This window comes from Gymnoscopelus braueri (assembly GCF_963280865.1).
Source record: "Gymnoscopelus braueri genome assembly, chromosome: 9".
NCBI classification, from domain to species: Eukaryota; Metazoa; Chordata; class Actinopteri; order Myctophiformes; family Myctophidae; genus Gymnoscopelus; species Gymnoscopelus braueri.
Window position 1 is genome coordinate 29,874,452 of NC_137610.1, and position 18,614 is coordinate 29,893,065.

Here is an 18,614-nt window from a genome sequence, read left to right on the forward strand (position 1 = left end):
ATACAATTTTGCCTTTGTATCAACAATATTTCTGTTGTGTTTTAAAGCCAGTATTTCCCCCCCCAGTTTTGTTCCACACATGATTAGTTTTAGAATGTAAATGAGCAATGCTCTCTGTTTCCTGTCAATGTGCCTTTGAGCAAGTGACTCACAACCAAATTCCTCTAGTGGAGGAACCCAGTGGCCTACAGTAGAAGACTGTCACTGTAGCTCTGGGATGTGAGTGTGTGGAACTGTGTAAAAGTGTGAAGCTGTGTAGTGTGTACGCTGTGTTGCTGTAATAGTGATCATGTATATACTGATTAATAAAGTTTTTTTAAAGAGTGGTTGAGACCATGCTGCCTTTCCATCTTTCACCAAAGTTGTCTTTGCTTTTGAAGATTATTTCTTTTCACATTATTTAATGTTGAATGTTTTTTTTGGTGTGAAATCTTGACTGGCCAATGATTTTATACTGTAACTTTGATAATAATAAAAACCTAAGGTATTATGTGTAATAGGTTAGAAAATAACAGCAAGCCAGCTGGATTGACATAAAACAATTGCATAGGTATTAGTATGTATCCTACAGTATGCTATAAATGCTAAACAAAAACAAAAAAACTGTTGGGTAGTAATACTTATCCAGATTTCACACAAAGAATGAGCGTAAGTTGAGGCACTGGGAATAGCATTGTCCACTCATTTGTATGTCCATGGCAAAAATAGAAATTTGACAAAAATGTCCACCACAAGCCAGCATGGCGATGACCCCTGGTCACTGGTAATTAAGATGAGCCACACTCAATGTTTTGAGGAATCAAAAAACAATATTAACTATGCAGCACCAAATATAATTGATTGATTGATTGATGTACTTTATTTAGTAAGACATGAGAACATCAGTACATGGAAGTACAAATTCACAATACAAGGTCTACTAAACTGGGAGTCTCATTAAGCACTAAGCTTGTTTAAGATGAGATCCGCATGCACACAAATCATGATGACATAAGAGACAGACAGATATACACACTACTATACAGAAAGTCATACAATCAGCTTACAGGTTACTGGTATGAAGAGTTAAAAAAAAATGTACAAAAGAAGAAAACGAAAAGGGGGGGAGTAGGGGGGGTAGGTTAAGACTTAGACAGGGGCCATTTTCAAATTGCAGCCTCCTGAAGGTGTATCTTTAGGGCAGTTTTGAAGGTGAGTAGGGTTTACACTCCTTTACTTCTTTTGGTAGGGCATTCCACATTTTTGTGGATCTTAACTAGAGTGTAAGACAACAAACAACAAACTCGAGTTTGGTTCCATTTTGTACACTCTCAAGAGTTACAGACCCGTAAGGGTGCATTTGGACCCCTGGTGGTCCCCGGACCTGACGTTTAGAACAGCATTCTAGATCAGTGGTTCCCAAACTTTTTAGCTCAAGACCCAAAAGAGAAAATAAAACGTTTGCCCGGTACCCAAACTAGTGAAAATAGCAGATCTACAAGCTCACAATGATTATTTTCACTACTTGTTTTCTAATATATGGAATTTCTTTGATTTCTTTTTTTATTTATTCATGAAATTATTTTGAAAAATCATTTTGAAAATGTTTGCTTTATTTAATTTTTTGGGGGAAATGTTTTTTAAATGATATTTAAAAACAAATTGTAGGAAACAAAAAATAAAGGGATATTTTACTTGCGACCCATAACATGTGTCCGCGACCCAAAAATGGGTCCTGACCCACTGTTTGGGAAACAGTGTTCTAGATTAAGTTTGTGCAATGCGCATGCGTCAGTGTTTTGAATGAATACGGAGTGGGAACAACAACAACCCATGTCTGGAACTCGGAACGTTTACACATAGTAGGAGGAACTGATGAGTATTATCCACAATAATAACTCTACTTCTACTATCTGTGAAGGCCACCGATTCACCGGTCAGCCGTCGGTTAGTTTAGGTTTAAAACTGTCGTCCTAAAGCGTGATGAAGACAGACGTATCGGTTCATTTAGATCCTTGTCAACCGCTGGTTTTCTTTGACTTGGAGACAACTGGACTCGGTGAGTGCAGTAGAGAGTGGAGTGTCTCATGTTTTCGGGTGTCCCTGTTTTATAGAGAGGTAGACTCTAGTCACTCTACCATAAATAGGAGGACTAACTAGCACAATGCATGTGTGTTATTTATTTGTGTTGCTGAAGTAGCGTCAGTGTAACATGGAACAAACTAGAAATGGCGCCCCCTCCTGGCCGTTGTGTTTGACTTCTCACAGTAAATTCAACGTTTTCAAACCAAAACAGTTTAATTGTATGCACAATAAGCACTTACCGCCTTTGTAATTGTTTTACAAAGTCTTAAGAGCTATGAATAATAAAATATAAGATAAATGAGAAAGGCTTTTGTCTGAAGAGTGAAGAGGTCTAGGTCAGGGACACAGACATATGCAGTTGTAGTTTACAAATGTAACTACTTTTCACATTTTCTGTTGTCAATTATTTGTACAAGCTCTTGTTTTATTGGGTCTTGTTTATTTTGATACACTTATTGGTTTTAGCTCTTGCTCATTTGATTTTGTCTCATCTGTTTAAGAAAGTAGGTAGCTGATATACAGTATTGCAATTTTACATTAGCGCTAGGTATACTCTTAGTTGCTTGTTTTAGAAGAGAATGCACTTAAGACTTCCGGTGATTAGTATTTTTCTTGCCTACCTATGTTGAATGCACTTATTAAGTAAGTCGCTTTGGATAAAAGCGTCTGCTAAATGACCGTTATGTAATATGAAACAAAGACAAACGTTAATATATAGGTTACAATCACTTACGAGAAATATTTTACAAGATGCATCACTACTAAACTGATTACTAAGATGTAATTAGATAAAGTTTCCATGACTGTTGATTCGATAAATTGATTTTGTGGATTAATCGCTTCACCCATATGTATTCGTCATACCGTTCAGGAGCGAGCTGTGAAATCATCCAGCTGGCCGCAGTGAGCGGAGATCACTCTCTCAACCTTTTCACCGTACCCCGCTGTCGCATGCAGCACGGCGCTGCCAGAGTCACCGGCTTCAGGGTCCGCAGACACAGGCTCTACCTCCACCGCCAGCCCGTCCGCACAAACTCCCTCCGGGAGGTGCTGGTGGCCTTCATCGCCTTCCTCCGCATGCTGGGTCAACCGCTCCTCGTTGGCCACAACATCAGGCGTTTTGACTGCCCGGTCCTGGCCAGAGCGCTTGATGAACTGATGCTTGGAGCCGAGTTTGAGTCTTCAGTCTCGGGCTGCCTGGACACCCTGCCTCTGGCTCGCGACGTGCTCAGAGACCGTGGCCTCCGCAGTTTCCGACAGGAGAACCTGGTCCGGGAGGTGTTGGGGATGGACTACAAGGCCCATGATGCTTTGGAGGACGTGCGTGCCCTTCAGACGCTCTACGGACGTGCACTTCAGCCCGACTTGACGCTTATGCACAGACATGCTTTTGCTATGGAATCTGTGAAACGGACGGGATCGAAGTCCACATCTGGTCAATCTGTGGCTTCTCGCTCATTACCTGAACGATAAGTAATGTTAATTGTGGGTGTGCTTCATGTGTCTGTGTGCCGGCATAAGGAGCTGTGCATCCATGCTGACACACAGTAACACCTAACACACCCTGGCCACAATTAATTGTATTACAGTACCTTCTGCTGGGGTTATCTACAGCAGTTATTTATGCCAAAATAACTGCTGTGAAAAGGGTCTGCTAAACAGTTTGATGGCCAATGAACACTGACGCTGATTATTACATGGATTGCTTAAGGCCATTTTCATGGTTGCTGTTGCTGAAGGGGAGCCAATCCTCATTACTTTTGCAGTCCAGATTTTTCCAGTCGATAAAACCTTGTTCATCAATCCTTTATACCAGTGGAAAGACATTGGACAGTTATGTCAACTGAGTCTCAGGAATAGAGCCTGCTAGGCTGCTTCCGATTGGCTGATATCCATTTCTGATCATCCAAAATACTTTGTCTCTAAATTATGACCTATAATAATGATCTAACTAAGATAAATGTATTTAATGCACTTAATTCTATTTCCTATACATGATTTTAAGGTGTGATGGAGTTGCTAATAAATGTCTTGAATTTTACCTTTTGGGTGCAGTATTTGTATGCATGTATGTTGAGTATATTTGCTTGTTAAAAAAGGATGTGTGAGTTGATCACACACTGGAACAGAAAAAAGGCCAAGGGAGTTCTTAACCACCTTGTGTGATCTGCGTGTGTTCTCAACTCAGGTCCTGGGGTCCAGAGTACTGCTGGTTTTCATTTTAGTTGTCTATTGGGGATTCATGTAGACCTGGGACACCAAGCCAAGTTTATTTTTTTTATAGCAGATTTCATATACACAAAGGGAAATTCATAGTGCTTTACATAAGGCATAAAATGGCATTTAATGTCATACAAGGAATTTAGGGAAGAAATAAGATTGGCAAAATTAGGTCAGGGTGTATTTGTATTTTTCCTCATACAGATTCATCAGGAGTATCATATTGTAAAAACATCTTATACTCAGACAACACTTAGGACTTGAACCCACATGCCAAAGGAGACCCGGCCCTGGTCAAGCGTACTACAACCTGACTCTTCGTCCTTCAGTATACTGTAGGTACCAACCTCGAACGTAACATTTATGAGTGTCCTTTATGCCTACAACACAGTGCATTATACATAAAAATGAAACGTGTGTAAAGTGAACTTTTGTTTTACAGACCCCTAATCTCCAGTTATTTACAAGGAAAGTAGATGGTAATCAAATATAGTCACAAGGAAAGTATCCATAGGAAATGCATAGTACATTATGTAACTAGTTGGCAAAAATAGTTATTAGAAAATAAGTTTGTACTTTGACATTTTATTAAGCATTATCCAACCTTTTTGGGGAGTCTTGTTTGGATCCTCTAATTCTTTCCGTATCTTCATATAGATAATAGTAATAGATTTAATTGTCTTCATGTGGCTACTAAACATTTTATCTGGAATTGAATCTATAATTATGTCAATATTTCTGGATTGGTTCAGTTTCTCTGCATTTCTCTTGCATTCTATTAAGTATAATGAAGCGCTAGTTAAAGGATATAGACACGGAAGCAAAGGGAAACACTTAACGGAACAGGTCTTTATTCATCCATCTTGAGATACTGTACTATATTCTGTACTATACTTTCTCCCCACAGCTCCATGCAGTGGGAAACACCATCTCATTCCAAAACACTAAAACATGCCCTCATTGCAGACTTTAATATTGGAAAACATTCTCATACAGTTGCTTAGATTAAAAAAGAACCCTTGTTATACCATCACAGCCTTCAGATCTGTGTGCTATTAAGATGCACACATGTATTTTAAAATTCTAAAAGTAAAACACTTTAGTGCAAACAAGTTCAGTAACAAAGTGCCTGATTGGTTAAATTCTTAAATATCTACTATTGTTAGACCTTCATATTAGCACCAACAAACCAGCAGTGAACGGTTACTTCATCAGGAAGAAGACAGCAGGATCAGATACACACAGTAAAACATCAAAGCACCCCATACAGGAAGTTGTGTTACAGTAAGTACACAGGATGCAGGAAAGTAGCATAGACATATGGCCTTTATGACATTACACAATGGACCCCCAATATTTCTTCAACAGTAGAATGTATAATCTGTGGTCTGTTTCAGCCCAGGGCCTTCGGATGGGATGGGATGAATTTAAACTCTTTCAACATAGATCAGGGCTGGAAACGTTTTCAGTCATCATCCACTGTGGTCCACCCTTTACAAGACACTTTTTGCCATTTCAAAAGACAAACTTCACATTTTTACTTGAAATTCAGAAATTGACAAGTGGTTTTCTGCAAGAAAGGTTGGTACTGTACACAAACTTCCCAGCCATTACTGTTGCACCAACCCTGGATAGGATGAACAAAGAAACCCATTCTTAATCTGGCCTTGAGTACAGTAGTTGAGGTCACAGTAAACCGATTCCATTTTCTCAAAGCAATTCGCTAAAGTGTTAAAGCATAAAACAAAATAACATAGTCTCTCTGGAAGCTGTTTTTGTAATACGGTACTGTGATGGGCTTGGTACAGCAATATGCTGCACTACTCTACACAGGTGTACAGTACATTACAATATATGTACTGTATTATATGTGAGCAGTACCGTGATTTCATTCTTGTATAATAGATATGTTCGGACAAGCAATCTGATTTGTCAAAGCCGCATTCCAACCATACTGATGAGTCCTATAGCCGTGCTGTATGGAATAATGTATTCGCTATGCTAATAGTAACCATGACACGGATCTATATAGTGATCATTCTTCTGTTCTTAAATACATCTTAGTACATGACTAAGAATACAACTTTTTAGATGGTACGCATGCATTGATATCCCTTATATGAAAGATTTTTGTTGGTATTATGGCTTATTTGAATGTTTATGGTCTTTGTACTCGTAGACAATAAATAAGCCATCTACGATGTGATGACTCTGCACATGGACAGAGTAGACATCTCACCATACCGGAGGGTTCACCATACTGTTTATTTTAGGGCTACACAGTTAATTGGAAAATGGTTAATACTTATGATGACTAAACTTTCCAAATTGCAACATATTTCAAAGAAAAGTGCTGGAGACCGACTTAAACAGGATGTTCTGTTCTTGAACAGAATGTCTGGCCTGTCAATTCAAAGTAGATGTCACAGAACGGAATACGATCATATTCAAACGAAACAAAAAATAAACATCAGTTTTCCACCTTCACCTATTATGCAATATTGTGCAGACCTAGGCTGTGTGTTGTGTGTGTTAATGTAATCATGTTGACCTGGGGTTGTAGTCGTACCTTACAGAAAACCACTACATCCAGTTAAACCAATCCAGTTGCATTCGATTTGTCAACTACTTGACTCAGGGAGCATGCCTGTTGGCATGGAGGTCACAGGGTGCTCTAGACTGTGATTGGTTGGGGAGACAGCAGAGAAGTCATGTGGTTTCTCTCGTTAAGGAAGTGTTTGGACCAATCAATTAGAGGAGTCTGGATTCACCGTGGCTTTGTGCTGGATTCCACCAAGTGATAGTTTATTCTTAAAATTTCAACAAGGTTCTAAATTTGTTTTTTTGCAACAGCATCTCTCTGTAAAATTCAGGACTGGATAAATAATGTGTGTAGAACCAGGCAGAACCCAAACTTTGTCAACTCTGTGCTACAAAATAAAAGTTCTTCCAAAACCCCAGGGAACGGTGTGACTTCTCCACTCTCACACTGCAGGACGACAGACTCACAGACTAGAATCCTATTCCCTACAATAGGCAGCAGGCTCGGAACATGGTCATCCCCGACTGGGACGCAACATGCAGGCAGACACTCTCATTGGCTGACACAAAGAGGACGATGCCCCGACAGAGATTGATGTCAGAGTGGGCAGCGGCAGAGGTTGCAGTGGCATCACCCTCGATGACCAGGAGAATCCCGGCGCAGTCCAGTGGGGCCACTGTGTACTCCTTGACCCCCGCTGGTACCTGAGGGACAAGGTGAGATTAGGGCAGCTGGTACTCACCCTGCCTGACCACTAAGAAATGCCCAATTTGTACTCATCAATTGTTTTACCTGTATCTTCATGACAGTGAAGTCTGGTATGGGGGGGTCGTAGAGGGTCACACAGGGGTCAGAGGGGTCCTGGGCGGAGGGGAAGATCTTGGCACTGGCTGGAGCAGGACTGTAGTTCAACATCTCGCACAGCGTGTTGACGTCGATGTATTTGGGCGTCAGGCCAGCTCGGACTGTGTTGTCTGAACACGCCATGCACTCCATACAGTCTGAGCAAGACAGGTTGGGGTGGGGGAGGCATTGAAATTTAGAGGGAGGCAGAAAGAATTAAGTATGGTATGGCCAAAGATTTGAATTACATTTTTTACTTTTAATCCATATCCAAGTGAGTCAATACTGACACAATACTTATGTTTACGCTAGTTCACTACAGGAGCTTCCATGCAGTAGGGGAGTCCTGCTAGCCTGGTAAACCCTCCCTCCGGAAATCTCATTTCCATTTGATTTCAGGAGTGAGTCTGGCCTGATCCGCCTTTCTGCAATATTGGCTGTGCTGGAGTTGGGCGGGAGTAATACCGTTGACTGACAACCCCTTCAGCCAATGATAATTTTTCCCCTTCAGCCAATCAGCAGTTCACCAGTCTTAATGTGACGCAACGAGACTTTTGAGACAGCCATACCCAAAATGGGTTGCCTTTTTCGGATACAATGGTGTCACTGCCCGCCCCTACCGGTTCTCTAAATTTTTATTTTTAAATAGGCTTTGTCATGATTAATTGACCACATATATGAAGTTAAACAACTAAATTCTATCCAAACGATATCTTATAAGTAAATTCCGTGCCTCAAAATAGAAGTTAGAGAGCTTTTTGAAGTAAAAAAATAGCGGAGAATTGGCCGCAGATGGCTGCCGTTCGTGTTTTGGGCTCACTCGAACTCGCCACCTGATTGGCCAACGTAAGCTGTCAATCACAGAACAATGAGCGACGACGCTGATAGGCTCGGCCGTTTGGCATACACAGCCAATATTGCAGAAAGGCGGATCAGGCCAGACTCACTCCAGGAATCAAATAGAAATGAGATTTCCGGAGGGAGGGTTTACCAGGCTAGAGTCCTGCATGCATCAGCTTGCTTGGAACCACAAAACCAAGCACCAGGTAGTATGTACTGTGCGCAATGGAAAAGCCCAGTAGTACTCTTCTTTTCCTTTCGGCTGTTCCCTTCAGGGGTCGCCACAGCGAATCATCTGCCTCCATCTCAAGGCAGGTACACACTGCAGGACCTTAAAGTGCTCGGGGGTCATCTGATCGTTAAGCATTACACACTGCAGGAGTTTATTTCTTGACATCGGCTGTCATATGTCGTTGTGGTTTTCACACTATATATTTATCCCCGACCAGGGATTACACACTGTAGGATAGTTCACTAGGATGCTATCTCCAGAGTCAGACCCAATACATACATTTGTGTTTATTCCAATTCATTTTAATCGACGTAATCCGTGATATGCCTCTCCCCCTCTCTCTCTCTCTCTCCCTCGCACGGCAAGTGCGCTGATTCCGCTGAAGCAGTCAGTGACAGAGTTGCCATGTCCGCTTATTATAAGCGACTTTGGGATTGTTTTTCTGTAAAGTTGCTTGAAAGTGTAGTTGCTTTTTTGGCCTTGTTTCCTAATGTTGTTTGAACCAGTTGTTCTCAAACATTTTCATGGCAAGGACTCCCAAATTAATATTTGTCCGCAGAGGCGCAGCCCTTCTGAAAATATTTTGTGCCATAGACCCTCAAACAAGATCTGTGTGGATTTGGAAAATATTCCACAACCCCCCCCAAATTAACCTGACGCTTCCAGATCCAAGAAGCTTACGTCAAACATTTGTTTCTCAGCTGTCTTGAGAAACGTAGTTACTCAATACCGCCCCCATCTGGCAGAGTCAGGTTACCCCCAAATGTCTTCTTTAAAAATAGCCTATCTACAACGTGAGCTTGTAGATCGTCTATTTTCAAGTATCCAATGTATTTGTATATAGGCTTAAAGTGCTCATAGTCGCTTTTTTTGGGCTTGTTTTCACAAACCTGGTTGCTTATTTCTCCCGCAAAATCTGGCAACACTCACTCACAGACAACGACACACACACACACACACACCGCTCGCTCTCTGTGTCTTTCTCTCTCTCTCTCTCTCTCTCTCTCTCTCTCTCTCTCTCTCTCTCTCTCTCTCTCTCTCTCTCTCTCTCTCTGTGCAATAGTCTCAAATAAACAGCCCCCCTTTGAGCACGCTCGCTCACTCTCATTCTGTTTTATAATAATGTTTAACTTAATACAGGACTGGACGGTAACTATGCGTTGTGTGTTGTGGTCAGGTCCACCGACCTTCCATAGCCACGGTGGCTGTAATGTGCTCTCATTGGCTGTAGCGTGCATCTCCTCGCAGAGTGGTCTCAACTCCTTTCACACTGTATGATATTGTCTGATGTCCTATCTGCGACAGAGCTGAATATCTAACAGGGTAGTTATCTGAAAAAGGTCGGAAAGCCGTCGCAGAGCGGATAATCGCGGCCATATCGTCTCGCGGAGCCTTTCACACACAGCGAGCATTAGCTCGCCGATCAAAGGCCGATCTGTGTCAGATCGGGAGATTTTGTCGGCGAGCGCCAAAAAAGGTCGGCGACAGCATTATCGGACCAAATATCCTGCAGTGTGTACATGCCTTCACCCTGTCCTCTGCCTCCTCTTCTTTCACACCAACTAACTTCATGTCCTCTTTCACTACATCCATAAGTCCCAACCTCAGCAACTTTCTACCAATATACTCACTATCCCTCCTCTGTACATGTCCAAACCAACTCAGTCTGGCCTCTCTGGCTTTATCTCCAAAACATCTAACATGCGCTGTCCCTCTGATGTACTCTTTCCTGATCCTATCCATCCTTGTTACTCCCAGAGAGAACCTCAACATTTTAGTTGCTGCTACCTCCAGCTCTGCTTCCTGTCTTTTCCTCATTGCGACTGTCTCTAAACCATACAACATAGCTGGTCTCACCACCGTCTTGTACACCTTCCCTTTCGTTTTTGCTGATACTTTCCTATCGCACATCACACGTGACACTTTTCTCCACCCATTCCAACCTGCTTGCACTCGTTTCTTCACCTCTTTTCCACACTCTCCATTGCTCTGGAATGTGGACCCTAAGTACTTAAAATCCTCCACCTTCTTTACCTCTACTCCCTGTAACCTCACTGTTCCACTTGGGTTCCTCTCATTCACACACGTGTATTCTGTCTTGCTACGGCTAACCTTCATTCCTCTCCTTTCCAGGGCATATCTCCACCTCTCTAGATTTTCCTCTACCTGCTCACTGCTCTCACCACAGATCACAATGTCATCTGCAAACATCATGGTCCATAGGGATTCCTGTCTAACCTCATCGGTCAGCCTGTCCATCACCATAACGAACAAGAAGGGGCTCAGTGCTGATTCTTGATGCAGACCCACTTCCACCTTGAACTCCTCTGTCACACCTCACCACTGTCTTACAACTTCCATACATGTCTTGCACCACTTCCTCATACAATACCAAAGTTCCTCTCACGGCACCCTATCATATGCTTTCTCTAGATCTACAGTACAAAGGCACAATGCAGCTCCCACCATACAGTGAAAAAGTGCCATTAATCAACATGGATAGTGCAATTAATCAAACTGACCACCAGACAGGTAGGCATGGGGTTCGTTGGCTCCGAGGAACATTGCCTGGCCAGGTTCTAGCACCATGTGATTCAGAAAGTAGATGGAGAAACATCCGATGTCACCAGGATACTGAGAATGGAGGCGGAGCAACAGATCTCCATGGCTGCTGGATGTATCGTGTCCCGCCGCACCTGGAAGGAGAGTGACATTCATCCGTCAATCAATGATAGGTAGGTCAGTCCAACACACTCCATCCATTCAAACAATTACACCAATCACACTAATACTTCAAATGGGCATGCCAATGATTCACCATAATTCCCCTTCAGGGATCAGTAAAGTTTGATCTAAAATCAGTAGTTTGAAAATACAAGACATTTTAAGTGGTTGCTTTGTCTTTCCACATTTACAATAAATAAAACACATCTTATCTTATCAGAGAGGGGCATATCTTCTAGAGACAGGTCAGAATTGAGTTTTTTCATTTCTCTATTCTATTCGGTCTAATTATAGGGCTACAAATCGTTCAGACACCCCTTTACAACAATGAAATCTTCTCTCTGTAACTACTTCATCATTCTACCGATGTCTTCCTCACCTTCCTCAGTGACTCTCTTCACCAGCGTGTTGAGTTTGTCGACAAACACCTTCTTCTCACAGTTCATCATCCTAGTGAAGCACTTCTTAAGGGCTTCGCTCACACAAACCGCATCTCCCACGCTGCACTGCAGCTCCTCTGCCGCTGCGTTCCCCACTAGCGCACGGAACTCTGGGACAGCTGGCAGACAGACAGGCACACACACAGTGAAATATGACTTTCTCTGAGATCAATCCTTGGTGAGAAGTATCAAGCATACATACATACATTAATTAAATAAACTTGGGATGTACTGATATTCCACATGATTATTTATTTATTTTATACAATTTATTGTTTTGATGTTTACTTTGTTATTAATTAATGAGAAACTTAATACCCCGTTTTTGCTTGAAGACGCCTTCAAGAAATGAATTACAGAAGTTCTGGACTTAGTGAGTTCCTATCTTTTGTAACAAGTCCATAAGTGGTGGCAAAACAGACCCGTCTCTGTTTATCAATTTGACTGATCCTTGATGTGATTGAAAAGAGCACGTGTCGCCACTGATTCAGAGGGACAGCTGCAGGGAAGGCTAGTTTTAAATTGAGATCAAACTCAATTTAAAACAGACAGACTTTGTCTACGTTTCTGTGAGTTGTGTTGGAAGCAGACCTGCGCCGTCACAAAAAACAAACTTCATTGCAATAATCAATCAATAGCTAGCATTATCTTATAGTTTGTTGCACTTTAAAAGTATGCACGGTCACCAAATATAAAGCATTCATCTTACTTCTCTTAAATGAATAATAATGACAACTACAATAATAATAATCTCAACAACCCCCAAACCATCTTTATGATCCCAGGAAGCTCAAGGGATTGCGGGTACTCACATGTCAGGAAGCCCAGGATCTCCTCTAAAGGCCTGAAGCCACAGAGCCCTTGGAAGCGGGTGAGAGCGATGGCCATCTCTGGTTTGTGGTTGTTGTCGGGGTAATGTTCCGGAAACTGAGCATGAAGCCTGGCAGCCAGCTCCTGGCCAAACACCATGATGACGAAGACGAGACAGGATGATTAGTGATGCTGAATGCCCACATCTCAGTAGCTTGTTCAAGTACTCAATAAATAATTAATGGGTAACAAATAATGTATTCAAACAAATACCATCAGTAGAACAGTATATAAATAATTGTGTTTTCAATTCCTTTATGCCAGCCCACGAACAACACTGACAAGAGAGTGATTGAACAGAGATAGTGCTACCTCTAATAGTTCCCAAGGATATTAAATCAGGTGACAGTTGCTGTCTGAATATGACATTGATACATTTGGTCTAACGCAGCTGTACTGTATTCAATGCTGCTGGAATGTACAATGTTTATTACACATACTGTATGGGTTATATATATGATCTGCTCCTGGTAGCATGTCATTCATTGTTTGTGTATTGTATATAAGTCCAGTTCTCTTTTACGTACAACATATACACTGTCTGACAGAAATCCTGACAGTAATGCTAAACATTCTGATTTTAAAGGGAATAGTAAGCATTAGTCGGGAAAAACATACTTAACATATACAGTACATAATACACAAAGGTGTAAGTCGATTTCATTGAAAAAAAGGTAAGTAGCCTTGGCAACCAACGGTTCCTGAGCCATGTGGCCGATAGGCTCCGGAGCCTATCTCCTGTTTCTGTAGCGTGCGGCGGCTTGATGTACAAGTACATCCCCCAGCCATGATCTACAAGTACACCCCTTGCACATGACGCTAGTATGTCGCAGGGACTTACCCCATATCCAACCCTTGATGCAGAGTGCCAAGCAGGGAGGCATTGGGTCCCCTTTTTACAGTCCCGGCTGGGGAAACTGACCCTGTGGTTCTTCTAAATTATGTCACCTCAAATTCTTACACAAAACAAGCACGACCTGCGGTGCAGCGAGGGTTTCTATAGCAGGAAACAACAGAATGACCTGTGTTGTAGTGTGGGATTCTGTAGCAGGAAACAACAGAATGACCTGTGTTGTAGCATGGGTTTCGCAGTCGACAACAGGATGAAGCTTCTTCTTTTACATGCGTTTACTTCTGCTTTATCTTTAACAATGTAGTAGGCTTAGGCCATAGTTTCAAATGGAACTCTGTTTAGTACCTCCACAGTGACATGTAGGGTATGTATAACCGGGCCGTGCTTTTGCAACACGTGGGCCGAGCACTGTCATTTACGTTTGCACACTTACTGTATGTTAAGTATAATTCAGGCCTTAATCTCAACAATGCTTTGTCATTTTCACATTGTTGTTTTACCTGTAAACTGTTATTCTTTTTATTATTATTATTATTATTGTACATTTCCTGTTACACCTTGTCCAGAACCAATTCCTGTATTCCAAATGGAAAGGTGAGTTCTGAATGACCAAACATTGTGTACAGTATGTGCACATATCGTTTGTATAGAGTGCATGTGTGTTCTTTTGCATGAACAGTATGTGCACATATCGTTTGTATAGAGTGCATGTGTGTTCTTTTGCATGAACAGTATGTGCACATATCGTTTGTATAGAGTGCATGCGTGTTCTTTTGCATGTACATCAGTGCACGTGGATACCTGTGAGATTAGACAGCGCATATACAGTATGTGGTCTTTTGCATGTACAGTATTTTTTTTGTGTGTGCACACATGGTATACTCACCCTATTGGGATGTGCCTGTATAGACAGGGCTGTGTTGACGGAAAGCACCTTGAAGAGGAAGGGAAGCTGGCCCTGGAAGGTGTCTTTGACCTTTGACCCCAGACAGGCAGGGTTATGGGTAATCCACTCTCCCAGGGTCCTCTGGGATATTCTGTTGTCTTTGATTTGGGCATCACCTTTAGGGTGAGCACCCATCCAAAGCTATGTGAGAGACAGAGAGAGGTCACCTTTAGGGTGAGCACGCCACCCATCCATAGAGTTCAAAACTTTTAATGAGATCATTTGGATTTTGGGTAGTTCAAATCAAAACCAAAGATATGGATATCCGATCAGATCAGGAAATCAAATCCAAGCTTTAATCGGGATAAAATCTTCAAAATGGGTAGTTCAAAACAAAAACACAGGATTGGGATCATCAAAATCTGGATTACCTTGATCGCACTGGAAGGGTAGATTTAGAGTGGATTACCAGAGCAAAATGCACCATACAATTAATTTAAACATATGTTTCATTATAAATAAGATGTTAAAGTTTGTAAATTGAAATAGCCTTTATGGTTGATTACAATTACAATTTATAATTTGTTGTCACATTTGCAGTGTACACTTTCCTACTGTACCTCTCAGAACAGTGTATTCAAATAATGATTTAACAACCCCCCCCCCCCCCCCCAACACTATCCTGAAATACTTTGAAATACAGAGACAAAAGTTGGCTGGATTATCTGATCCTGGATCACAAAATATAGGATTTCAAAATCTTATCAAATCAGATTAAAAGTTTTTAACTCGTGGGCCAGGCTATGTGAGAGACGGAAAGCGATCAGGGGATACTTTGGTATAGATCCTAATCCAGGGGTCCTGGGAACCCAGAGTACTGCAGGTTTACAATATAGCTGCCAAATTAGGGTCTAACATGGAAGCGTGACTATAAGGATGCACATTTTGAGGCCGAAGAGTGAGACCTGCTGCGAAAATCTGGATCGGTAAAGTTAATGATTAATGCTCTCCACTCCACTTGAAAAAGTATCCTTGAGCAAGGCACTGTGTAATTTGCTTCAGTGTAGCTGGTAAGAAACCAATGGCCGATTAGAGGACAGCTTCCAAGTGTGAATGTGAGTAAATAATGTTTAGTAACTGTTTAATAAAGGTTAAAAAATATATATTTTGGTCAGTTGACACAGAGAAGGCATTCTAACAATAAATGCTTATGCTGCCATATCCAGATAACTCGCTCTGCCATTGTGCCAACACAACCCCAGCAGATAAGAAATAATGCAAATCAATAGCACCAACCACAGCATGTTACTCAACTGTGATTCCGCTGTTAATGTACGTGATAAGGTCACACTGCCAAAACTAGGGCTGTTGACCTTTATGACAAAGCCTCCAGAGGCTGCCTTGAGGCTAAGAATAGATGGATGCATGACTGGCATGACGGGTTAAGAGCATAGCTGTCAAGATCTTGACGTGACGTAACGTTTGTGTGAAGATAGATAATCTATACATGTAATGGGCTTTTCAAATAGTCTTACAAGTTTGAGCTTTGTGAATCTCTCTTGTTGCGGCAATTCAGTGGTCGAATATCTAGTCGGCAGCAGTGGCTCAGGAGGTGTGCGGCCACTTGGGAAACTGAATATTCCCGGTTCGATCTCTACCTGTGTTAGTGTCGGAGTGTCCTAGAGCAAAGCACTGAAACCCTAAATGCTCCAGATGAGCAGGTTGGTGCTGCTGTTGTCGGTGTGTGAATGGGCACATTGAAAAGCGCTTTGGATAAAAGGCGCTATATACTGTAAATACACCATAGAGTATAAATTCAGGCATCAAGCCTGAATTTAAGCTTTCTCTATCCAGGGATGATTTCACTGGGTATGTATACGTTTTTCAGGCCCACCGTTCCGGCTACCTTTTTCAGTACCATCTTTCACATTCCTACACTGCATTCATTGTTTTTATTTGCTGTTTTCTCATGCCCCCATGTAAAGCGTCTTTGGGTACTCAGAAAAGTGTTATATAAAATCAAGATATTATTATTATTATTATTCACAGCAAAGAAATGCCCATAACACAGCTCCAATAAGTAGTTACTACTCAAGGGTACCTCTGCATATGGTTTGCCATCTTCGATTACAGCCAGAGGGTCTCCACCAACAACCAGTTTGGCTACTTCACTGCTGAGCCCCACCTTCCCCCATGCATAGTTCTGCACAGCACAGGTCAGTGGAAATACTGTGGAGGAAAAAATCACAAAATACACAGATCTAGTTTCTGTTCAGAAATAGATACCTCATCACACACCAGACGTATACTTACAGTGTTATTTACAGAAGACAAGATCAAACTTTATATTAAGGTGACGACGGTCCCAGCATCTTTACAGTACACAGCAATAAAACCTGTGGTGTAAAGTAACTAAGTACATTTACTCAAGTACTGTACTAAGTACAATGAGTAAGTACAATTTTGAGGTATTTTTTACTTTACTGGAGTATTTCCAATTTTCAGTACTTTGACTTCTACTCCACTACATCTCAGAGGCAAATATTATACTCTTTTACTCCACTACAATTATTTGAAAACGTTAGTTACTAGTTACTTTGTAGATTTTGATTATTATTTAAAAAAAAACATACAGTAACCACTTCAGCTCTATATATACATTTTGGCCATTTGAAAATAGCCGATCTACAAGCGCAACGCACTGTGAGCTTGTAGATTGCTATTCTCAGAAGATCTTTATACATTTGAAAACTTGCGAAATGGGACATTCTGCATAATGAGTACCTTTACTTTTGGTACCTTAAGTACATTTTTATGCCAATACTTTTGTACTTTTAGTACATTTTGAATTCCGTACTTTTACTTAAAAGGTAGGGTAAGTGATATTTTGGGGTATTTTTTAAATTTGTATGAAAAAGGTTAAAGTATTATATTCTGATAGTAATCATTGCTACAGAGCGTTTTTTCGGTCACAGGGGTCTCTCCAGCTCTTTAGTAAACAGAATATAGTAAATTTTCAGGTAGGTGACAACATTTAAGCCAATCAGGAGAGAGCACTGAAAATGCATTTTCTGTTTAATAAAGAGCTGGAGAGACATGGGAGACTCCTTATACTAAACAAACTCTATAGCAATGAGTACCATCAGAATATAGAGCTATTTAACACTTATTTTAACCAAAGTAAATCACTTACCCTACCTTTAACAGTATTATATTTCTACATTGCAGTATTGCTACTTTTACTGAAGTAAAACATTTGAGTACTTTTCCCACCACTGAATAAAACACACTTTTGCGACGGTCCCTTAACTCTCGCCAGCTGATTCTGCGTCGTTCATTGAAAGCAAAACATCAGCTACTTTAATTACAACCATTGAACGTGCTTTAATTGATCTAGTCTAGATAACGACGTTATGACAATTAATCAAGGATCAGTGATGACTGAATATATGCATTTATCCTTTCCAAGTAACGTTACAATCGTAATTAAATGATCAATGACTCTCGTTAAGTCATGTATATGAAGAGATGAACATTATTGTAATCCTAGACAGAATTCTAACCATACTGTACTCTTTTTGGGGAGTAATAATGCACCAAGAAGATAGATGAAATAAAATAAAAGGATACAGGATTCTCTCACCCACCTCTTACTTCCTCCATGGCTGTTCTGTTCTGTTTTCTGTGTGTATGGTCATTGGCAGAGTTGCCAGGTTTTGGGAGAGAAATAAGCAACTAAGTTTGTGAAAACAAGCCCAAAAGAAAAGCACTTTAATTAAATACACCTTAACCTACTATCGGATTTTTTTAAAGTTAAGTGTTTTGAATTTTTTTTATATTCAAAAATATTTCAAACACAAATCTGGTACAAGGGTCACATAATACTTTTAGATGGGGTGGGGTGGGGGGGGTCCATGGACAATTACATTTGGGGGTCCTTGACATGAAAATGTTTGAGAACCACTGGTTTAAATATCATTAGGAAACAAGCCCAAAATAAGCAACTACACTTACTTTGGAAACAAGTCCAAAAACCCGCACCCGCAACTACCAATATTTACGAGCGGTTTGCGGTTTCACAGAAAAACAAGCCCAAAGTC

At 41.1% G+C, this 18,614-nt stretch overlaps 2 protein-coding genes across 2 annotated transcripts; one reads left to right on the top strand and one right to left on the bottom strand.

Annotated features, from left to right (window-relative positions):
• The first annotated feature begins 1,798 nt into the window (after positions 1–1,798).
• On the top strand, positions 1,799–4,103 carry LOC308091473 (protein PML-like). Its single transcript, XM_080437106.1, has 2 exons — positions 1,799–2,038; positions 2,936–4,103. Exons 1-2 carry the CDS (start codon positions 1,963–1,965, stop codon positions 3,535–3,537), a joined length of 678 nt encoding a protein of 225 aa, XP_080293232.1. The 5' UTR covers positions 1,799–1,962; the 3' UTR covers positions 3,538–4,103.
• Positions 4,104–5,118: 1,015 nt separating this feature from the next.
• On the bottom strand, positions 5,119–18,197 carry LOC308091988 (mannose-6-phosphate isomerase-like). The gene is made up of 8 exons (XM_080437760.1): positions 18,162–18,197; positions 16,616–16,743; positions 14,515–14,715; positions 12,718–12,859; positions 11,845–12,024; positions 11,264–11,437; positions 7,619–7,827; positions 5,119–7,530 (listed from the first exon to the last, which is right to left on the bottom strand). Exons 1-8 carry the CDS (start codon positions 18,175–18,177, stop codon positions 7,312–7,314), a joined length of 1,269 nt encoding a protein of 422 aa, XP_080293886.1. The 5' UTR covers positions 18,178–18,197; the 3' UTR covers positions 5,119–7,311.
• Between the last annotated feature and the right edge of the window lie 417 nt (positions 18,198–18,614).